The 24437-nt window shown below is 39.0% G+C and overlaps 1 protein-coding gene across 10 annotated transcripts in view; it reads right to left on the bottom strand.

Moving 5' to 3' along the window:
* Window positions 1–6915: 6915 nt before the first annotated feature.
* MAP3K4 (mitogen-activated protein kinase kinase kinase 4) overlaps window positions 6916–24437 on the bottom strand; it is an 81454-nt gene continuing 63932 nt past the window's right edge. For 7 of the 10 annotated variants that reach the window (XM_026066474.1, XM_026066476.1, XM_026066479.1 and 4 more), the window contains 10 exons: window positions 23496–23596; window positions 22310–22390; window positions 20597–20788; window positions 19865–19935; window positions 17514–17630; window positions 15836–15995; window positions 9461–9583; window positions 8813–8919; window positions 8419–8598; window positions 6916–7459 (listed from right to left, as the gene is read on the bottom strand). In XM_026066474.1, coding sequence (XP_025922259.1) covers window positions 7439–7459; window positions 8419–8598; window positions 8813–8919; window positions 9461–9583; window positions 15836–15995; window positions 17514–17630; window positions 19865–19935; window positions 20597–20788; window positions 22310–22390; window positions 23496–23596 — 1153 coding nt within the window. In that variant the 3' untranslated portion in view covers window positions 6916–7438. Of the gene's footprint in view, window positions 7460–8418; window positions 8599–8812; window positions 8920–9460; window positions 9584–14801; window positions 14914–15835; window positions 15996–16440; window positions 16962–17513; window positions 17631–19864; window positions 19936–20596; window positions 20789–22309; window positions 22391–23495; window positions 23597–24437 lie in introns of those variants that run through there. The other 3 variants (XR_003253600.1, XM_026066478.1, XM_026066481.1) reach the window with 3 other exon arrangements.

Genomic DNA, 24437 nt, shown 5'->3' with positions numbered 1-24437 from the left:
GGGAGGTGATTCTCCCCCTCTACTCAGCCCTGGTGAGGCCACATCTGGAGTACTGCGTCCAGTTCTGGGCTCCCCAGTACAAGAGGGATGTGGCACTACTGGAGCAAGTCCAGCGAAGGGCCACAAAGATGATTAGGGGACTGGAGCATCTCTCTTATGAGGAAAGGCTGAGAGGGCTTGGCCTGTTTAGCTTGGAGAAGAGAAGGCTGAGAGGAGATCTTATCAATGTGTACAAGTATCTGAAGGGAGGGTGTCGAGAGGATGGGGCCAGACTCTTTTCAGTGGTGCCGAGCGACAGGACGCGAGGCAACGGGCACAAACTGAAACACAGACACTTCCATCTGAACATGAGGAAAAACTTTTTCACTGTGAGGGTGACAGAGCACTGGARCAGGTTGCCCAGAGAGGTTGTGGAGTCTCCTTCTCTGGAGATATTCAAAAGCCGCCTGGATGCAATCCTGTGCAATGTGCTCTAGGTGACCCTGCTTGAGCAGGGGGGTTGGACTAGATGATCTCCAGAGGTCCCTTCCAACCTCAGTGATTCTGTGATTCTGTGATTTGCCAGCGACAAGGCCCTGTTTTCCTGGCAGCTGGGAGGCCTGACGGCAGCCCTGGTCTCCCATCATACCACTGTCCGTTCAGTCATCGTTGTGTAACATTTGTGCGACCTGTCTCTGATACCCAATTACCACTTGCACTTCTAAAAACTATCGCCTAGTTCAGTGTCGTGCTAGAAAACACAAGTCTAGTTGATTGGGTTGTTTTCAGGTGATGATATTCTGAAAGAATAAAATATTTGGTGCCTTTCATCCAGGCAAATCAGAACATTTTCCATGCAGACGTTTTGAACCCAGCTAGGTACCTGCTGGAGGAACCCAGCCAGGTAAATGTTAGCTATTCACAAGCTTGTAATGGCAGGGGTAATAGGCAAATCCTCAGCTCACTCCTCACCCTTTGGCAAGAGGGTGAATCAAACAGGAACTTGGTTAGCGGCCGAGTTGGACACCAGCATGGGATAAAAGTTAGGAATCACAACTGCTGTTCCTGCCCGTGTCACAGCATCCTCTTGCTTTACCTTTAAATAAATTAGGTAAATTTTACAGTGTAATTAACCAAAGTAGGTAACTTTGACTTTCTCTCCTCATTCCTATTTGATTTATCTGTGTCATATGGATTTTTTTTTAAGATGCAACACCTCTTTTTTTTATTAATAAGGTTAGTTATAAAAGCCTACAGCTTGTTTTTCACTTTTTTTTCCATCAATGCTTATCTAACAGTGGTTCACAAGTGGTTTTCCAATGTTTTCTCCACCCTTTTGTTTTAAATATTTAGAATTTGGCCAAAATAGCTTTGTTTGGCTTTTCTCCTAAGCCTGTCTTGGTATTTAAATAATATATTTAGCTTTTTCAAATTTCCTTACTTGCAGTTGTACAACCTGCTTAATAGTCTCTGCTTCACTTCAGAACAGGCTGCTTGAGGCGTGAGAGAGGAGGAGCTATTTTAAAAAGTGATGTTTTTGCACAGTTGATGTGATAGTGCAAGCCAGATTACAGCTGGGCAAGTAAGCAAATGGTAGGAACCCAGGGAAGTGCTGGCTTCCAGCTGACAGCCTCTCCCTTTCTGGTACTAGTTAGTCCTGGTATTTGCTCCTGTCAGCCCTGCTGTTTGCAGATGATGTCTGATAGTGGAGAGTAGCCTTCAGATTTTATTGGTGAGCTGAGGCTCGGACCCCTGCCATAAAGAGTGGGGCCTTTGGCTGGTGAGGGGGTGTTCAGGGCTGTCTTGTGGCAGTAAATAAAGATGGGAATGCGAGGTTTAGGGCACCTCACAGCACCTCAATTTTGTGACAACAGAACATGATAACCTGTTTAATGTGCAGATTACTGCATGATAAGTGCTTCCCAGTTCACCCTCAGCCAGAAAATAACCAGAATTTGGAGGAGTAGTTTGGGTGGGGKTTTTTTTGGAAAGAGTATTCTGAGCATAGGGAGGTGTTTGTAAATCCCATGTGGGTTTAGGCCTGAAAGAAGGGTAGCAGCTCTGGACATGTACAGTAGCTGAGCAGAGGTTTGGGGAATGATGGTCTTTGGGCAGCTGAGCCCCTTTATGAAAAAGGGGGGGCTTAGGTTAAGTGGCATTTAACTTCTGCTCCTAAGTCAGTCATTCCAGGCACTGGAAATAAATCGCAAAATAATCCTCTTGCATGGTGAACCATTACTTATGTTAAATCAACTATAAAGGTCTTTTAAATTAATTTGGCCTTTTATAACTGGTTGCGTGAGCTATAGTTAAGAAATGCCACAACCTACATTTTTGTTGATCAAGATATGAAGTTGCTCTTGCCCATGCTGGTACTCTTCCAGGCACTTTGGTATTTGAAATTGGGCAGAATTTCCTTCACTTGTTACACACTGCAAGTGGACATACTAGTACATTTTTGTCATTTAAATTCCTCAGGGGCCGGTAAAACCAACCAGCAAAATTATCCACATTTCAAAGCCATCTTCGTCTAAGGTTCAACAGGGCCAAACACATGATGCCTGGGCCTCTCYGTGCAACTCTGCACCCTGCTGGTGGGAGAGGCTTTACCTAGACTGAGGCCAGATAGACAGGTTCTTCCTTCATGAAATACTGTGGGTAATTTACTCGATAGGTGAGCAGGATACCTTTTACCAAAGGTGAAGTACAGGTATAATGCTGTAGTACTATACAGTAAGGAATGCCCTTAGCATCTGCTGCAAAATGCTGTATATGTGCAGACCTTCAATCTCTGTAGCTGCAAGCAGGCTTTTAACTGTACTTTTAATTCTTCTGCAGCGTCTGTTGGTGTCAGATGGATGATAGGTGTCACCGAAATTAACAAGGGCTCCACCTATGGCAACAACGACAACAAACAGAAACAAAAGTAGCATCTTCAGAGACTGCTTCAATCCAAAGGGAACAAATGCAACTTCTGAAAACTCTTAARTGCATATCATGGTCCTTCAAGTGAGATCAGAGGAAGGGTAGGATGAACAACTGCCATGCATATCTGAATTTGTGCTCCTGTTATTTTTCTCTTGGGGTTTGGGCTGGATTGAAAGATGCACTCCTTCATATACTCTGCACAACAGGTTTGCATTTGTTTGTTTGGTTTGTTTTCATATAAAGTGTCTTATGTTTTGAAGAAAAAAATCCAGTGTGCTTCTATGATGAGACCCCACCTGGAAACTAAAAAGTGGTTGCTGAGGTGCAGGCTTTATCTTAATGGGCTCTAAGGAATGGATAAATCTCAGAAGAATGTTACAAGAAGATTAAAATCGGTATTTGTCTAGATCATGCATTAACAGTTTAACAGCCATAATCTGTCAGTGTTTAAATACGGTAAAATGCTCTGCTTCCTTAGACCAGTATTGAGCTGAAGCAACTCTACTGAAGTAGGAGGATTACAGTAGAGCTTTTCCACACACACAGTTTATTCCCACAGTATGCACCACATCATTGGCCCTTTACACTTCAGTCAGATGCTGGGTAAGGGCCTGTTTTGTTAGGTCAGAGACTTCAGTGGCAAAACCTGGAGTGTAATTTGGCTTCGAGGCTTGAACAGAGCTCAAGTTAGCCCCTGCTGTGTCTTTCCCCAGGCAGTACACCAGTGGGATACCTGAAACCTGTAATTCTTCTAAAAATAAACTGTTTAGAGTTTGGAAAAACTGAGGTACTAAATCACTTTCAGCTTCAAACACTAGGCCTTTCTAACAATGGTGGAAACAAAAAACAACTGGGTATGCTGTAACAAAGTGAATGCAAAGTGTGCATTAAAAGTTATTTCCCCACACCTATACTGTTGTGATCCCAATTAATCTGCTTTTCTACCTTTTCTGATAAATTGGTTTACAAGGAGCCTCATAACATTTGATTTGAGGTAATACTTAACTAACCTCTTGCTTTTGTTTTGGGGAAAAGAGGGCAATTGGGAGAGAAACCTAGGGTGGTGGTATGGCTTGGGTTTTTCTAAAGACTGTCTGCATTTGACACCCTTCTGTATATTAAGTAAAAATAGTTATCACGTCCCTTGGGAAAACTTATTTTGTTGCTCTCACATTCCTAGTACTGATTCCTGGGCATTCTCCTATGTTTTTAAACTTCTAATGTCAAGGATGTATAAGGAAGTTAATGCAAAGAGCTTGTTTAAAAGAAAAAATAAAAGTGGAAAAACGTGGGTGAGGGGGAGACTCCAACTATCAACAGTAATGAAAAATCTAAACTTTTTTTATCTGAAGATACTGATACTGAGCCGTGAATGGGCATTTTTCTTGACACTTCCATTGATGTTACATTTTCATTGCACATAGGTCTACACCATGATAGTCTAGGAATGCACAGCCTATGTTTCTTTAGAAAAGAAAGCAAGCAGTTTTAGCAGCTGGTGTAAAGATCATTTCTCTTTTGCTGTAGTAAAATTAAAGCTAGAAGAAACAGGGCTCATACAACAGAAAATAAATCATAACATGAACTATGCATTTGCTGTTCAGTATGTCAGATCATTTAGAACATTTTAAGCATCGTTTTAATACACAGCATCTAAAAAGTAGGTAAAGTAATGCTTTTAGCATGGGGCAGGAGGTAAAAGCCTTTTGAGAGTGGAAGATGCTAGTAAAATGTACAGCATGAAGGAAGGAATAGGCCTTGGGGATTTCAAGGGACTAGTTTTTTGTTTTGGTTTTATATACACATGCATTCCCTATGCTCTGAAACTTTCTGGAACAGATTGTACAATGATGTCATGTACAAAGTCATGAACATAAACAGGAGCTTTAGTCTACATTTCATGTGCTGGAAAACTAAACAGTTGAAGCATACTGTCATGCTTATAGAGCTACTCTGTTAAAGTGCACACCTTTTGGTGCTGAAGGGCAACCATGCACCTGTATAGGCTAAAACATCTGACGGGGAAAACAGTATGCAAAYGTGTAGTAGCATCTGAAGGTCTAGCTATCCTGTAGTAATGTATCAAGTGTGTTAATGAGCCAGACCTGGTAACAGTGAAAATGGGTGCAGGATGGAAAGATCTCTTCAAGCTAGCATTTTACTCAGCAGCTTTTGTCATGGTGGTGGAATGAACCCTGTGCGCAGGTGGCAGTAGTTCTGAACAGCAAATACATATTCATGTAGTGACAGAGCTCTCAGCTTATTGCCTTTCTAAAAAGCCACTGCTTTAACATGCCAATAGGAAGACATTTGACATGCCGTGTGAATCTTGGTCATTTCCTCTTTAGCTGCATGCAGTACCACCTCTCCAAGACAAAAATACCTAACATGTAAATACTTTCTGAATGAGCATTTAGAGTATTTTGTACTTGGTTCCCTGGGACCAACCATTAGAACAGGCATAAGGCTAGACAGGCCAGGCCTGGATCCTTCCTTCTAGACACATCTAGAAGTCCCAATGCACAAGGACTGCACCACTGGGCCCGTCCAGCAGTCACTGGAAAACACCAAGCTTAACAGTACCTGCCAAAGTTAAATTAGTTCAGTTCACTGTATTAAAAGAATGACTATTATGTCATTAGGAATCAGTGTTTGCCCCTTTCCACCACAAGCAACTGTATGTATGTTCTACAAATGCCTTAACAAAAAGTAGTCTTATGTTTGTTTATACAAAAATAAAAACATAAAAAGCTGAAGTGCAGTGAGTGAGTTTTCTTTTGGTCAGCAACAATGAACTAGTAACCATTCACTCCTTTTATCTTTCTTCTGACAGCTCCTAAAAGCTGTGCTCAGTTCCTGTTTGCCTACAAGGACACAATCCCTTTTAGACAGGGAAACCTAAAGAAAAATGAGGAGACAAAAAGCTCAGATGCTCCTGTTGCACCAGGAAGTGAAGAAAACAGGCCGTAGAGCCTTTCACCTCAGATGATAGATACTTTGAAAGCAAGTTGCTTAGGGTGACAGTCCCTCCCATCATTACTGAAAGTTGGGAATGTAGGGGATGTTCTTTGTTTAAATTCAGCATAATATTTTTGAAAGCCCAGAAACACTGGGTTAGTGAACTGCACAGTGAGGCTTGTCTACTTCTAGATTTAAATGCCAGCTTTCATCATATCTTCTCAGGAGCTCACTAAGCTGCTAAAAGCTACCCTTTAGCTGTAACAAACTAACTAAAGAAAGATTTGTGGATTAACAGGAGACAAACCTTTAGAATGAAGCCAAATATTAAAAGTAAGTAAGTAAGTTTTCTGCTTTATAAGTTACCCATTTGAAGGTCTAAAACTATAACAGGAATATATAAAATATATAAACTTGCACTCCTAATACTTGCAAGTAACAGTTATTACCTATTTGTAATAAGGAGGGAGCCAAACAAAATGATCATACCTAAACAGATCAAACACTGCAGACCATTTCTTAAAACTGGTATCTTCCCTCCCACTTCTACCCTCCCTCCACTTTTTAAGAGAATGACGACATCATTGAACAATCAAAGTCCAGGATCAGACAGTGGTTTTATAAAAGTTCTTAAAAGCAAGTTTTTGTTCTTGCCCAACAGAACACAAGAACAGTCTTCACTGACTCTGTTCTCGCCCATTCCCTCTTTGTAGTGATCCAGTCCAGGAAGAAAATTATTTCAGACCTTAATGCTATCCCTTAGAGAATAAGTAGGATAAGGAATTGCACATCACCTTATTTCCTCAGAGTGGGGCAGGCAGAGAACCTTAATTCTGTTATCACCTGTGCAGTGTAAAATTTTCTTACACAGCTTGCTGAACTTGACAAAACACTCACAACTGCAGTATAAAAGAAGCTTCATTCCAGATTGCTTAGTCTTAAAAGAGTTGCGGAAAAAGTTTAAAATGTGACAGGACCCCATATCCCATACTATTATACATCTATTTTCAGAGGAAAAAAAAAAAAACCCTCCACAAACTTGCAAACAACTCCTAAAATAAACCATTTATTGAGAAAAAACTTTTTTAAAATTTCATTAATCAATCAGCTTTGTGCATAACAAATCTGAAGCTCGCCAAAAACAAAAAACAGTAAAAGTTCACAGTCAGTGCACTCAACAAACAGATTAAAAAACAAGATCCATAACGCCTGATGATAACACTACAGCATTTTTTCGAACCTAGAGAGTTCAAAAATACTACATATTAACATTACAGTTCTCAATCAAATGAGAAACAGGAAAAAGAACAAAAAAGGTATGGTCCATATACAGTAGTAATGGCACTTTCACTGAAACATGCAGCTTCTTTCAACTTGCGGACACTGTCACATGAGCAACATGTGCCAAGTAAAACATACAGGAGCAGCAGAAAAAGTGACGCTTGTCACTTGTGCAGTCTTCGTAAGTTTAACTTTTATACTGTTTCTCAGCACAGTCTTTATGTAAATATTACATACAGTAGTGATTAAAAGATATTTTGCCAGAATAAAAAAGGSCAGAGACTGAGTAACTTCATTCTTCATCTGTGCAAACCTGTGAAGGGGACAAAAGACAATAAGTCCAAAACTGCCATCTTCTTGCTGCAGTCAAAGGCAGTAGATCAATTTCTTCAGCCCTTCACTGAACAGAAAGTTAATATCTTTGAAGTTTTCTTCTTCCTCCCTTGTTACAATGCCAATGCATTACAACTGTTTATAAATGAATACTGCTATTTCCACTAACTGTCACCCTGCAGTTCTTCTGCGCACAAGGCAGCGTTCTGCCTATGTGATGGATAGAATTTGGCCATGATTGCATTTATAAAATGGATGGGGGTGATGATCACGAACAGTTACTTGAACCAGAATACTGAAGGGAATAACTTGATGCTGAAAAATGAGATAGAATCAATAACCTACTGTGCTCCTACCTCTTTCCAAAAAAAAAAAAAAAAAAAAAAAAAAATTACAAGTACCCTAAATTTGTGGATGAAAATATTCTTAGGCAAATAAGCAAATAATTAAACCAAAATTAACGCAAGAACTGCAGCATCTTATAGCAATGTTATTTGCCAGACAAATGTTTAATAACACACTGTTTCATTCTCAAGCATGTGCTTGTTCCCCTTTTCATGGAAGGGACCCTTATCTCTACATTATTGAAGTCTGTGTAGGTACTCACTAAAATTGTAGGTGTGCAAGCCCTTCAGATCCAATTAGCTACCACTGAGCCTACTCTAAAGTTTGACAAGTCCTTCTAATATAAAAAATAATGCATCTTGAAACAGCAGAGAAAGTTTATTGTATGGTGCACACCAGCTTTAGTCAAATGTTTGCTAGCAACATCATATGGGCCTCTTAAAGCTGCCAAACCCTGCTTTCTTGACAGCATCAACTTAGTATCAGCCTACCACCAGGATACAAAGCTGTGGCATACATGTAAATGATAAAACCAACTAACAGCCCTTTCTGATTCACATCTACAGTCTTTGCAGCCAAAGCCATGAGACAAACCTTGACAAAGGGATGGTCGAGGAGCTGGCTAGCCGTCCACCTCATCTTTGGGTCACTTTCCAGACAGTGGCAAAGGAAGTCTTTCCCTTCTGGGCTCACCTTGTCAGGAATAGGAGGTTTATGACCCATCCCCACTCTATACATGATCTGGAAGTTGTGCTCGTATTCATGCCACGGCCTCTGCAACAGGTAACAAAAGTGCTAAGTGCAAGGTTCAGTGAGTAATTTGTTAACCAACAGAGCTATTGCTAGAGGAATATTTCAGGAGCTGAGGAAGTTAAAAAAGACCCCAGTGCTCATGGACTTTGTGATAAATTGCTATGAGTGGATCAAGAACCTTCAGAGGAACTGCTACGAGCAGTTTCCTTTCTTTCAGTACATGAAACATCCTCACCTTGCCAGTGACCATCTCTATTACAACACAGCCCAGGCTCCAGATGTCTGCTGCACGCCCATGCCCTTCTCCTTTAGCTCTAGTAATGACTTCTGGAGCCATGTATGCTATGAAACAACACATGTGATGTCATCAGTTCATACAGCAGAAAGAACAGTATGTACTTAAGTGATTAACTGGGCAAACCAAATGCTTGTTAACACATCTGCAATGAATTACCACAAGCTACAGCTTTTCTTGCTAAGTTTCATCATTTGCAGGCTTCTCATTCTCTGACACATTTGCAGCATAAATGTCTCAATTTGAAAAATAATAGTGAAAATGCTGGATGCTTTCAGTTATTTGCATTTTTAAAAAATAGATTAAGCAGCTGTTCAATAAGGACACTACTGTTTCAGTAAGGCTACAGAGAAAGATACAGCCCCAGAAAATGCAAGCTCCAGAACCTTTACAGTTACCAGACAAATAAAATTTTATCTTTTCAGTTCTATTGTTTCGGCTGCTGGATGTAAAGCACATCTAACTAGCTAAGGTCAAACTAAGCTTCCCTAAAATGAATCAGTTTACTCCAAGCCAGATTTTTGATTGAGGCATCTAGTCATCATAAAAGATGACAAGTATCTATCTGCCTAGCACGTATTTCCTCACCTGCAGTCCCCAAAGTACTGTTCACTTCTCCAGGCATTGTCTGGGTGTTATTCTTTAATTTCACTGAGCAGCCAAAGTCTCCTAATTTAATCAGTCCAGATGAAGTAAGAAAGATGTTGGCTCCTAGGAAGCACAAAGAAAAATGTTAACACTTGTTAAATCAGTGCTGAATTGAGGAATGAGGACTTCTTGGCATGATATACTATTGGAAGTTACATAGTAGATAACAGCTGAGTTTGCACTTAGATCTTTACCTGTGGATTAAGTGTGGAAAATGTTAGCATTAAAGATGATGTTCTCCACAGGGTACATGCTTACTTAACCAACGGGATTTTTGGTCAGTTTCTGTTAACACTAAACTGTACTGGAAGATGACGATAAGAAGTGTTCAAAACACAAGAGGCGTACAGCAGGCAAAATCATCAGCTTTCCACACATGCTCATGATGAAAAAATACTCCAGGAATTTATGAATTCCAGTGCTTAACCTTTGTGAGCACTGCACTACAAAAACCACCAAAAAGTCAGTCTTCACAGGCTGTCCTTAAAGAGTTGAGTTTCCTGGCAGAGGCCACTGTGGCCCACCTACCCGTATTCACCTTCTCAGTTCTACAGAGTGAAGACAGATGATACCATACAGCTGTATCGTCACAGCAGACTTAAAAAATGAAGCCTATGGCATTGGCTTATTACATATACCACCAAATGCCCACTCCTATTTTGTTCTGCTTCTATTACAATTTCTGGAAGACGATTATCTACTATTAGTAGATAGCCACACTGCCAACATACACTAGCAAAAATTACCCTTGCATAGTTGAAATTCTCCATGGGGACTCAGCAGTTGGCTTCAAGTCACTTGCTCTACACAACACTGCAATATAAACCAAGTGGTTTTGATAACCAGTGGTTTTCTTTACTTCAATATCCTGCCAAGACCTGTTGAGAGCCAACAGAGAACCAGCAGAGCAGAAGGAGCTCAGTATGCAGGTCAGGCCAAATTCTGGATTCTGCAAGTATCATAATGAAACCACAAGTAGGTTGCAAATGAGTCACCTGGCAGAAATACAGCCTGAGTTCTGTTTTCTCTTGAGGAAAGATGAATGGTATGCACAGAACAAAATTGCCTGCCTGCTCTAGGATAACCCAAATGTTGGCAGCTTCATTACACATAGCCTTTCCCCATGTCACTCAGAAGCACCTTTCATAAATGACTCATCTGAATATGACCTTTCAAAGTTTCTCACTTTCGTTCCACTCTGAACATGGGACAGTGCAGGATTTCTTGTCTGCTCCTCCTTTCTGTTACGGTCTCTTAGTTAATGAGCTTTTCCAATTAGCTTGGCTGGAATTCATGGAAAAGAAAAAAATCCTCAAAAAGCTCAGGTTAAAAAAAGGCAGTGCAGGCCAACGATGCCAAAACTCTGCCCATTTCTCAGAGGGCTTTTCCTGCAGTTATGAGAATGCTTGATAACTAAAGCAAGATTTATGTAGTTCAAGAGGTGTTACACATAACTGCACTAAAAGGGGGAAAAATCATTAAGAGAAATAAATTCCAACCTTTGATTCCTATAAATCTTTAAAAAGATGTGAAAGAAGAATTATCTTTCAGTAAATAGAGACACCGTGTCTGTATGTTTTCCACTCCCGGCATTCAGGCACCTGCATATATTCAAGATCAGAATTTTTTGTCTGGAAGTTTGCCAGCAGAGGTGCACATGCATCCAGAGTCAACCTGGACCCTGCACTCGTGGGCATGTGTAATGGAGCTGGGTGGACCATCCCTTGACTCCTTCAAGAAAAATAAGACACCCAAGCAGTACAGATGGCAGCTGGATGAGACAGTAATATGGGCAATGCATTAGAATGACAGTTACTATTTCATTAACTCTCCCCTTTGAACTATTGCCCACAACTTTTCTTTTTCTGATGATTTTCAAGCAATTGTCATATAGAAGGTGGGCATGTTTAGCCCACAGAAAGAGCTTGGGAAAAATGGCCACCACTAGCAAATACGTTCACAAGGATGTATTGGAAACCTATGTTCTGGTTCCCCAAGAAAGCATCGCACAAAGTTCATGGATGGTTGGCTATGAAGTGGGCAGAAACTGCCTGAACTGAAGTCCAATGATCTCTCTTTGACTGAATCTTAAGCTATTCTGATAACTCAATTTAATAAATTTAACATAAATTTTACTGTGAAAGCTCCTGAGCCCTCCTGTGTTCCTGAAAACATCTGGAACTGTCAAATGTGATGAAGCAATGAACCAAGGTTTCACCAGAAGAGATAGAAAGACAGAACTTAAAGACATTTGCTCTCAGCTGAACAAGGCTTCCACTTACGCGCTGTCTGCTGGAGCTGCTGTTTTGTAAGGTCTGCCCTGGAGATCAAGACCAAACTGTAAAAGGAGTCTTTAAAAAGGGTCTCCTTTGTTAGATGAAGCCTGCACAGAATCCACCAGGACTTGAGTATGAGAACAGGAGACTTAAGAGCAGTACTTTGAGGATGTGTCATCCTTTTTACCTTTGACAGTTAATGCAAATGGGAACACAACAAAATTCCTATCATATGTGCTTGGGTAATAAGCAAAATAAAACTGGAGGCCATGGCTAAAACAACAAAAAGGCACAACACTCATTTGTTCCTTCTTTCCTCCTACTTTCCTACATGTTGTCAAAAGCAGATCAAAAGTTCTCTGTAGGATGTGTTTGGTGGAGGCAAGAAGTAACACAGTTCTACACAGTACCCCCATTCATACCACAAGACTTTCTGGACAGGCTGCAAACAAGAGCAGATACTCAGTGGTAGTCTTGCTACAGCAAATAATAGCTATGACCCAAAGCATTTAAACTGAAGTTGTTTAGCGCCCTGTACCTCTGTGCCAAGTCAGTCCCATAAGAAGTACAGTGAAAACTGATGATACTAGCATGATATTCCAAGGATGCTGCTGTCAGTACTGAGAGTCCAAGAGGAAATACCAAAAGTCCCACTGATGACTGTGGCATAATTACATAAACGGGGGCAGTTCACAGCCATTCCTCAGCCAGGACTGAAGCAATGCAGCAGCCAAGTTCATTCAAGAAACAAGAACTTGCTTCAGGCCAAATGGTACCTTTTGATGACAGAAACACCTCTAGCCTCCTCTTTTATTCAGTCTCTTTGAAAAGGTGACATGCCCATAGTCTCCTGTTGAATGACCTTCCTTCCCCTGTGTTAATCATGAAAACATGAAGGTAGGAATAGCAGAATTTTTGGAAGAGATAACAACAATGTTAATGAGAATATAATAATACTTTGATGAAGACCTCCTGGCCTGGAGGGTCTCATTCACAGGTTTCTGATTTACTGAAGTTTCAGTGTCTTTGCATTCATTCATTTTGAAAATAGTCTAAACACTCTCTAGGAATATGTTTTCTCTTCAAGAGAGAGGGCACCAGGCACAATCTTCATGATTAATTCCTCTTGATTTGGCACCTGTGAGACTGCACGTGGAGTGCTGTGTCCTGGTTTTGGATGCCCCAGTACAAGAAAGACTTTGACATACTTGAGTAAGCCAAGCAGAGGGTCATGAAGATGGTTACAGGACTGGTGAACATGTATGGAGAGGCTGATAGATGGATTTGTTTAGCTTGGAGAAGGTCAAGGGGGGAAACTGACTGCTGTTTTCAACTGTATAAAGGGAGGGTATAAAGAAGACAGAAGCAGACTTTTTGCTCAAAGGCACACAGTGAAAGGATATGGGGCAATGGACACAAACTGCAACCTTTGCAAATTCCAACGAGGTATTAGGAAAAAGTTTTTCCACAGCAAGGGTGGTCAGTCACTGGGACAGCAGTCCAGAGAAGTGGAGGAATCACCATTCCTGGAGATGCTCATAACTCAACTAGACAAGGCCCTGAGCAATCTAACTTTGACATTGGATCTGACATTGAGGTTGGTGCTCTTTTGAGCGGAGAGAGGGCTAAACGAGAGATCTCCAGAGGTTCCTTTCAGCGTTAAATATTCTATGATTCTCTATCACTGAGCAGTACAGCTTCCTCGCAAAAGTGAAGCAATTATAACTGAGGAATCTGGGTTTAGCCACAAGGGTTAAAGTCCAATACTCAGGACAGAGGTAAAAAAGTGTCCGAAAAAAACTTACTTAATCACCTTCTATACACTAACACTAACTATTATATACAGTGATACAAAACAACACAAAGCAGTGCAATCAAGTATAAAAACAAGCAACACTGTGCTCTCAGTTTTCTCTCACAGCCACAGGTTGACAAAGGATTCAAGGCAGCTGTGTCTTGCTCCATCTTTTGCATTCACAGAATGGGATGCCATAATACCATCTGAAGGACAGCTGTGGCTCAGTGAACACTACTAAACAAAAGAGTCTATTTTTGAGCCCAAGGTACTTGCAGACACTGCGGGATACATATAAACAATCACTCTGAGAATTGTTGCTGAGAGAAAGAGATCCACAATGATATTAGACAAACCAGCCACCAGAGATCTAGTGTGACCTGACAGTGAGTTTTCCCAGAGAAGAGCAGTTTTAACTCAGTCTGAATGACATATGATCATTCTCCCCTACCAAAAAAAAAAAGAGTACTTGACAATAAGAATATATAGAATATATAAGAATATATATGAATAAATCTACTAACATTCTGCTAAAAGTAAAAACAGCTTCCTTTACTGCTGTTAGCTTGAAAACTTGGGGACACAATATTAGCATACAAGCAGACAGAGAGAAACTTTAAATGCAACATCAAGCACCCTTTATAAAAATCCTCTATGCAGTCTCAGTTTTCATATTTTGTCTTTAAATTTAGGGGAGGTCTATGAATAGAAGTATCTACAGTAACCCTCTGTTTGTAGCTGTAATTATTCTCAAGGAACACCCCAACATTTGGTATTAGGAACTTTTTTGCAACAGAAATGTCCTCAGATAATGTAGCATTACAGTTTTGTTAAATAGCTATTCTGACTTCAGTGCTTTTCTCTGATGAGAGGAAAACCTATTCCTCTTCATTTGGAAACATATCCAGAAATCAGCAATGACACAGAGCAGTGATAGGGAAATCCCTATCATAAGGCCCAGGCTCTGGAGCCAGCCCTGGATTTTTATCACAAGGAGCTTCCAGAAGATAGCCATCCAGCTAAGCAGAACCTGGATATGTAATGACCAGTGAAGGCAAGGCACCGTGAAAAGCATGGAGGGAAATCCGCAAYTGGAGAGAAATCTTTGGTCAGGAAAGAGAACCAGAAAAGGCAAGATTGCTGGGAAAYGGGAGTGAGGGAAAGTGTTTCCTAAGAAAAAAAAGCCAAAACTGACTCAAGAGTGGCCTACCTGAGTGGGAGGCCTCTGGATCGTAGATAGTTCTCTTCCCAAATGAGAAGCACGAGGCCAAAGGACCAAGAGCAACTGGGAACCTCCTACACTGCTGCGATGATTCAAAACCCTGTGAGCAAGAGGGACATAGACACCCAGCATCGTTGGGCTGCACTGCCTTGTCATAAAACGAGCATTTGCAGGGCATTGTTTCCCCTATTTTCTGTTAGGTTTCTGCCATAGGTGAGCAAAATGTGTGACTAACAAAAGCAAGGTAACTAGACATGGAAGATGTTCTTGGAAGGAGCAGGAAAGGAAAAAATGAATGTGAAATGTGGAGTGAGACCAGCTGCCTTAAGCAAAGGCCAAAACCCACCGCCCCCTCGGTTATGGAAGTTCCAATTTGTTGATTTTGTATCAACAAGGGCTAAGAGCCAAGCATAAGCAGATTAATGTGTATGGCAAAAAAACACTAGGTAAGTAAACTTAAGTCTTAATTTTTACCATAACTCTTTAAATTGTTTTAACAAGGCTTTTATCACTATGTTTAGTCAACCATTCCTTTGAAATCCTACAAACTCTTCTGGAAAATGGGAATCACACGGAAAAGTTCTGAGGAACAACCAGAGCACTGTACTACTTGTCAGCTTCCAGAAAACACCACTATTTCTTGCACGGATAAGACTAAAAATAGCATTACATAACTCAATATATTAGTGCTAGAAATACAAGGACTAAAATTTGAGTTTGGATGAATCCCCAAAGATCTTAATGACCTCAACATAAACTTTTTAAAATTAAGTCATGAGCAGAATTTGTTCACGGTTTTGCAATGCCATCTTGCAAGGATTTTTTATGCTCTGCACTTAGAAAGGAGCACAAAACTAGCCAATAACTTGTAAACTATTGAACAATGTGTGGAAGATTTTATACTCAATTGCTGTACTAGTGTAGACAATTTGTCCTAAATCTCCAAAAAAAGTTCTCTCCTCCCCACCCACCCTCATCTACAACACTGAAACAATAACATTACCTTTTCTGGTTACCATTACCTTTAATGTCTCGATGAACAATACCATGTTCATGCAGTACATTGATAGCAGTTGTGATTTGCTTTGAGTAGAGCCTAATGACATGTTCCTGAAGGCCCAGTTTTGATACCTCCTCCAGGGTGCCCTCATCACAGTACTCCATGAAGATGTACATTTCTTCCTGTTGTGGGAACCAAACCGGATTTCATTGGTTTTATTAAAAAAAATTTTTTTTTAAAAAACACTGAATTAGGATAAAGTTCTCCTTCAATCCCTTGCTGTTTGTGAAAGAGTAAGCTTTAATGGAAGTACTTCTTAACTGGGAATATCTAATAAATCATCTGTTCGGAACAACTCTATTCTCTTTGGCACTCCTTAACATAATATTCTATTGCACAGCTATATAAAATCTCTGCTACATGTTGATCTGTACCCATACAGTTTATATGTAACTGATATTATTTGGTGGTACATGTTTCTTGGTATGTCCCAAACAGCACTTTGGAAATCTTGTAGGTATGTTAAGCAGAAATACACACGCTACTTTGTATATTCAGCAAGAAATTAAAAAAAAAAGGGGGGAAGGGGGAGGGTGGTCACTATCCTTCTACCAGTTCCTGAAATAGCATGTTTTGATTGCTTAGGAAGTGCAAACTTTTTGCTGTTGTCTGCACCTTAAACAAGTGCACCATCTCTGACTCACTTTAAGGAAACATTAGATTCTTTCTCTCTGTCCATTGCTCCCATCATTTTGAAACTTTCAGCCAATTTTAGCTAGACTTAATAAAAAAAGATGTCAAAGACATGAACTCCTAAAACTAGCCTGAGAAACCAATGACCCAGTGGCACAGACATGCAAATTAGTGTCCTCAAGTAAAGAAATGCAGACCGAAAGCAGCCTTTGTTCCCTTCCAAAACAGCAATGGGCCAGCAAATCAGCACATTCATATTGAGCAAGTCGGTCAAAAACATACATACACAGCTTTCCAGCTGGACAACACGCCTCCTGTTCCCTGCCCTCCCTACTGGGTATGGGCACATGCAGGACCTCAGAGTCAGCATGGGCAGGTGGGAAAGACATGTGGGAAGGAGAGATTAAGAGAAGGGAGGATGCCTTTAGTGCTGTAGACAACTGTAGAATCCAAGTCTGTAAGAACATCAGGCTTCATTAGTTCTGCTGCTAATGAAAGAAAATTTCTTTTTCCTTCTGAAGAGATGTTAGCTCCATTCCAAAAGATTTGCTTTCTTAAGATATTTAGCTGGCATCAAGAGTTAAATGCCAGCACAAAATTTTTCCAGAAGTCAAGATATTGGTACAACTTTCATTGCTAACAGTGAAGGCTTTTATGCTGTCTAATCAGTATCTACACACAAAAGTTATCATACAGTACACAACATAGCTTTCATTTAGAGCAGCCAAACAGAATAGCAGCATGGAATAGCTCCAGCATTACTCACTCTGTTCACTTATTGGGCACTAACTTCTCCATTTACATACTAGTTCCACAAATTTCTGCAAACTATGTTTTGAAGAGACCTCAACATTAGGGTTGGGGGGGGGAGAGACAGGCAATCCACAGAGCTATCCAGACAATTACGTTAAGCTGAAATGTTCTGGAGTAAAACCTCCAATGGCCAAAAATTTCTGCAAATTTTCTCTCAACCCTATATAAGCTTCCAATAATTACTGTTTTCTTACCCTATGGAGCTCCACACCAAAGTAACGAACAAGATTAGGGTGTTTGATGCCTTCAAAAATCTTCAGTTCATCTGCTGTTTCTTTGATGGTTTTGTGATCATTGGGTTGAAATCTTATCTGCAAGAAACATTTTTTATTATTTTGCCGCTATTATGTTTAAAATTACTAAGGAACAAAGAACCAAGAAAACAGTTTAAAAGTTAATCACTGAATTTTTTCTTAAGAAACAGCATCATCAAAGAGGTTCAAAACACCTCCCTCCCCCTCAAAACGCCCTGAACTAAACAAAAAAGAACTCCAAACTATCTCCAGAAAAGTACAAACTTTTACAAGAACAAAAGGCTGTCACTGTGTGTGTAAGGCTGTCAGTGTGTGTGTGTGTGTGTGTGTGTGTGTGTGTACATGTGTATATATCTCTCTTTGGAGCTTGTCCTTTAACTTAAATATGGTAGATAGACACAGTACAAGAGGATCTGAAAACAATATTAATGACATCAAAAGATATTCTAAGGGATTTCTTTGGTGAATTAAGAGTGAGGCCACTGCAAAGAAAAGGTATGGCATGGAACAAACACCATCATAAAGGCATGTTTAAATGAATAATTTTCATTAGTTCTTCTACAATATGCTGTGATGGATTTTTCTTGGAGGAAAAAAATAGCAAGTCTTCTGAAAAACTGATTTAAGCCTTCTCCTGTTCATACAAAGAGAGGCAGAAAGCACAGCACAAATTATGGAAGATGCTATTTTTACCATCTTGTTAGAGAGCCTAAAGTTTTTATTAATTGAGTACTTGGCAACTGCTAGAAAAATAAATGTACACATTTTACCTTTGGTTGCTACGGTATTATGATTGTTTTGTTCTGTACAACAATTCCAGTATATGATTTGTATTCAAATAGTGATAAAATTAAATACACAGAGGTTATAAAAGTAACAGATGACATTCAAGTATTTTATATATTTTCTAACGCTTCAAAGCTGTCATACTGGGTATTTGTAGTAAAGTATTTTCACTGTCATTTAGAGATGTTTTAAGGACACTGTAGTTAAGACAGTAAAGTCTGAAGAAATATATATATTAAAAAAAACCACTATGTTTTCAACCAGTTTAAAAAAGAAAAAAAAGTCTTCTCCCATAGCATTCTTAAGGATATTCAGAAGAGCTTTTTATTTGGAGAAATGCAAACACACTATGTATTTAAGCTCACAGTGAAAATCAGTGCTTCTTATTGGTCATATATGTCTAGCAGTTAGAAAATACCACAAGAAAAAGCAGTGTACTAAATACGTAGCCTACTAATGAAATGTCCATCAAGCAAGGTCCATTTGCACTTATTTTTAACTTCTGCTAAAAGTCCCCCAAGGAGAACACATACACGCTAATCTGTAAAAAGCACCTGTATCTAGAAAACATCTCTGAATTCCAGAAACAGAGAGTGCTCCTAAGGGGGGAGAGGAAGGGTGGAGGGAATGGCGTTCCTTTCAGCAGCATCAGGAAAAAACTTTCAAGAGCTGGTATTAATTAGTCAATGGATGAGTAATGGTACAAGAACTTAAGCACAGGTCCACTCCTGCTCTCTCATACCTTTGAGAGATCACATACATATCATGTATGTTATATTTTATGACCCAGTTCTTTAAGTGCTCTAGCGTCAAATGGCTGGCACGGTAACTGTTGTGAACTGTTGATGCTCACAGTTGTCTGAAGAAGTGGAAATGCAACAGAACTAAACAATACACATTTTAACAAATAAGGTGTTGTAGGGGAAAAGGATCTCTACACCTGCACAGCTTTACTTACTTCTATACTGAAAATTAAATTTTCTGTACCCACCAGGTTAGTCAACAGTTTTGTGACTCAGCCTAGCTCACTTAAACTACAGGAGAAGCTGAAAAACATCTGATGTGACACTTCCTATCTTTTTCTCTAAGGAATGAAGAAGAAAGGAATAAAATGTGAGAAGAAATATCGTAAAATAAGATACACATTTCTGTACAGTTTTCAGTAATGAGAAAACTCTCTGCAAAATAATTTAAGTTCTCTTCATGGAAGTTCACACATATTAAACAAGTATTCATTAAGTTCACACATCCCTGTGAGATTAGTAAAAACCAATATCCATTTTACATATATTTAAGTTGTAGATTGAAAGAAAAAGCTTAGGCATTCAAGGAGGAACAGCTGATAATTAGTAGAGGTGGATACATGATGTAGCAGTTTGTCTTTCCATCCTTTTCCAACTAGTTAACACCAGGGTTCAGAAAACCTGAATGCCCACTAGCTCATATACATTTGGTTCAGAGAAAGGAGTAAAGGCAGCAGTGATTGTTGCATACAGAGTACTCACTTCTTTCATAGCCATCAGTTCACCAGTGTCAACACTGATACAGGTGTAGACTTTTCCGTACTGGCCTTCACCTGCAGAATTACAATAAAAATAAGAAAAATTAACTCTAGTACATTTAATATCCAACACATACATCAACTGCAATAAGAAAACACTTGACTGAAAACTTCTCAGCTTTCCAAGGTTATTTACCTTTATTCTCTTTTTATATTTCCAGTAGATTTGAACCAGTAACATCTAATACTACATTCATAACGCTGAATTCAAGTTTATTAAAAGTAAACACATTACATTAACAGGCTGACCTGGAAAAATACTCATGAATGAAGCTCCTTCCACAAACTGCAAAGCAGTGAGGAAACAATGCTCATGTGTGAGGAAAAAACAACAGTATCAGTAAATAAAACAAATCCATTTGTGTTCATTTACATTCAAATTTGTGGTTCTTCCAAAAGCAGAACTTTTTTTTTATAGGGCTGAATTGCAGGATCATATATAAGTAATTGTACTAATAAAATTATTTTCCATCTTTGTTTCTTGTTACTTGACCAGTGAAGACTTCACTGAAGTTCTACATAAAGGAAATACTAGTTGCAATATTATTTTGTATTTGACACACTGATTTCACTAAAGCTGATACTATTCATGCAAGATTTTGAAAGATTGTCTTAGATATCCTTTTAAATTTAGCTTGATATTTTAGCCCAGTAAATGAACGTATAACAAACTTACCAATTTTGTTTCCTCTCTGCCACTTGAAAGTCACTTTCCTCAAACCTACATGCATGACATTATCATAAGATTTTGGGGTGTCACAAACTTGGCCAATGATGTTCTTCCTCCTCATCTCTCTGTATCTCCTTTCTTCAAACAACTGAACAGACTTCTGAACAGCTTCGATTGGCGCTTGCTTGGAAGCAGTGTCTAAAAGAAAAGTGATGAACAGTTTCCTTGATTCAGAAATATTCACCGTTTGTATATTCATTTGCTACCTTTTGATATCGTGTGAAGTGCCCTGACTTAGAAGACAACTATTTTGAGAGTCTAATTTATTTTTCTAATTCTCCCTTACTTGTCAAGGAAATTAATATCAAATACAATGCACTTCCTTGCATGTGGCCTGAAATTAATCACAGATAGATAGTGGAACTATGTTAAAGTTAACTTAACTATGTCAAGTTTTTGCTCCATTGAAATATGAGTTGCTTTCTTGGAACTCTTATCTTAGATAATCTTTATTTCAGAGATCAGGAGGTATTATATAACCCCAGCTTTGAGGCTGGAAGAAATCTCAAGAAGCAATTAATTCCTTTCCTCCTTATAAAACAGAAAACTATACATCTACCACTGTCGACAGACATTTGTCTAACCTATTTCTGACAACCTCCAAAGATGGAATTACTAAAAYACCCTCAAATGATTTCTTCCATAGCCCACCTACAATCCATATTGCTTCACCTACATTAAATCTCCCTCACTGCAGTTTTGAACCAAATTCTTGTCTTATCCACAGTGGATATGAAGACCAATTCCTTCTGCAGCAGCCCTCTAGAAATGTTTATTTTTCCCTCATTCTTCTTTTCTTTCTAGATTAAACAAACCCAATTCTTTCACAGCTTATGTTCTAAACAGAAAATACGACTTCTAGATTTCAGAAAAAAAATGTGTAGTTCTTCCTGTATTCTCCTCACCTAAGCCACATCCTTCTTGAAAACTAGTGACCAAAATCACAGAGGAGGTTGCCAATGAAACCTTACTTTTGCTGAGTACAGCAAAAGGGTAACTTCACGTCATAAACGTATCCTTTTTTTTAGATGTTTTAGTGAGAGAACAGCTTTTTATGTTACAAGAAACATTTTTTCTAATGTTTCATGTGGTTCTAGCCTGCCAGAATATATGAAAGCAAGCTATATGCATAAATGTGTACATAAATACAGGAGTCTCAGAGGAAAATAAGTTTTATGAAAATAAGCAGCAGGACAGAGAGAAGGGCCCCATAAGAGCCTTGAACTTGGGAAATGGTGCAGGATAACTCACACACACAGTTAGGCATCCAAAATAAGAAAAAAATCCCACATGAGGGAGAGATCTTAGAAAATACTTCCTGCTGTCAGAATTCATTCTCAACCATGAGATACAAGGCTGAAGGACACCAAACTTCTACAATTCCTATAGTGGTAACAGTACTTTTGTAACAGTAGGACAAGACTGCTGGCATCTTTCAGTAACTGAAGAGATACTACTTTTATGAGATCTAAATAATCCCTCCACAAAGTATACACCCTGTGATTTTGTTAGCAATCTCTTTACCTAAATATCAGGATTTTTTTTGCTTCCTATGTACAAAGCTGTGAAAAATCTTTTCACGGTCAGCATTAAGATTCAGTTTTTTAACACAGTGCTACTTTAAGAAACATTAAATTACAGTGACTCCTAGACTCCTACCTTTGGTCTGGTTGATTAAAGTTCTGAGCTCCCAACTCCGCCGGGATGATCCACCTGAATCTCCTTTTGGATAAGATGGTTCTAGAGAAATAGTACTGTGAGCATAGAAGTGGCTTGTTCTCATATTTCTTTTAAGGATTATGCCACCATATTCAGCAGAAGCTGAGATCTTGCATATCAGGATAAATATACCTCCCAGGTATATGAGGCAACCACATAGCAATGTGTGCTCTTGAATTCAAAGACAACTTATTATCTTTAAAAAACAAGTTACAAACAATATTCTGAAACATGATTTAATTTTCCTTCCTCAACTGAGGGRAACACTTCAATTCAGGACACTCAGAATCAAATGCGGGTTACAAGTCTGTAGGAAAGCAAGCTTCTGAAGTTCTTTAGAAAAAGATTTACGTCATTCCAGTCTTCCATTCATACAGATACATAAAAAGGGAATAAGCATTTCAATGTTCCTTCCTAACAGCAAGCTCTTAGAACACATTTTAAGACATTTGTTTCTTAAAGATCTGATTCATCTTGCAGGATGATGACAATATCAATTCTGTTTCATTTAGGATTTAATACTTCATTTTAATTTGCACAGAACACACTATCTTAATAATCAATGTTTCAAGGTATTTATTGTAATAAATATTACATATATAGGGGCTGGATAAACCTGAAGGAGGAGCAGTGACCAGGAGATCAAGTCACTCACCCTGTCCTTTTCTTCTGGATTTAATTAACAGCACTACAAGTATCTGTAACATGACTACTGAGGTGGCAGTTAAAGAAGAGGATAGAAAACTCTTTCCTCTCCTGAAGGATCCAAATCACACCTTGTTAACAGAACGCAGAAGAACAAATTTACTATCTAATGGGATAGATAATTCAGCAACCATGTTATCCATTTCACTGTGAATACTATAACTTAGCAAGACACCAAGAAAATCCTCCAGGTACAATTCAGAAACAATGCAGAAGGCAAGAGAGCAGCAGATATGTCTGAAGATAGAAGAACTTAATCTGAAAACATAAGCCTAAAAGTTAAAAACCTACAGGTGAAAAGCCTTGTTTGAATGGGAGGTGAYAGACTTTTGGAAAGGGTAAGAACTGTAACAGAGAGAAACATGTTAATCACATAAATTATCTACAGATCCAGGTCACAATCTATTATTGAGACAATCACCTTCTCGCTCTTCAGTGGGACTGGAGTGACGACTAAGGGATCTGAACTGCAACTCAGCTGCTATTGAAGCCAGTCGATCATTTTCAGGGACACTGGAACCCCTGTTAAAAAGAGCCATTTTACTAATTAACTTAGCATTGCACTAATAATTATTAATGACAATTTAACTGCAGTTTCAAAGAGAAAGAATCTCTGAAACCTAGGACATGAACCATGAAAGGCACATGAAAGAAAAGCTGAGAGGCAAACTGAAAGTTCCTTATACACTATTTTTTCCAAATGCAGGCTTTTTATATTACTTTTAGTAGTACCACTAGTTAYGAAAAGATCTAAGCTTTTAAAGCATTCACTATTTGAAATTGCTACTTGTCTACAACAACAGAATCCATATTACTGATTTTTAACATAGTAATAAAGACAGTTGCTGCTGAACCCAGCTTGTGACASGTTTTGATAGGCAGTCAGAAATGATTAGGCCATATTTTAACCAACAATAATTAAAAAAAATTACATACAAAAACTTCTGAAAACAGAAGCCAAAACCCAAGATGCTCCATTCCCACAAAAAAGTTCTCAATATGATGTTTCTGTTGCACTCCTCCCTAATACTGCCAGTTAGATCTTTAAGGTTGAGAAGGGCTGGAAACTCGAACCAGTGAAAATCAGCAGGACTCTTCAGGATGTTCAGTTTTAACAGCAAGAAGGCTGAGGTTGTTCTGGGCAGATGAAGAGCAACAATTCTGGATGTGCAAGAAACTTAAAAACAAGAAAAGCTAAAACATCTACTGAAAACAGGTGCCTTTAGAATGAGGTAGTAGCGGAGCATAGGAGCTTCAGTATCGTAACTTTGAATGTCGGTGCCTAAAATCCATTTGTCTTCTATTGCTTGTGTCCATAACAATTGTGTGCATGTTATTAGATAAAGAAATAGAGCAAAAGAGG

This window comes from Apteryx rowi, unplaced genomic scaffold (assembly GCF_003343035.1).
Source record: "Apteryx rowi isolate R43461 unplaced genomic scaffold, aptRow1 scaffold_241, whole genome shotgun sequence".
Classification (NCBI taxonomy): domain Eukaryota; kingdom Metazoa; phylum Chordata; class Aves; order Apterygiformes; family Apterygidae; genus Apteryx; species Apteryx rowi.
Note: the sequence above shows the minus strand (reverse complement) of the source record. Positions and strands in the feature narration are given on the sequence as shown.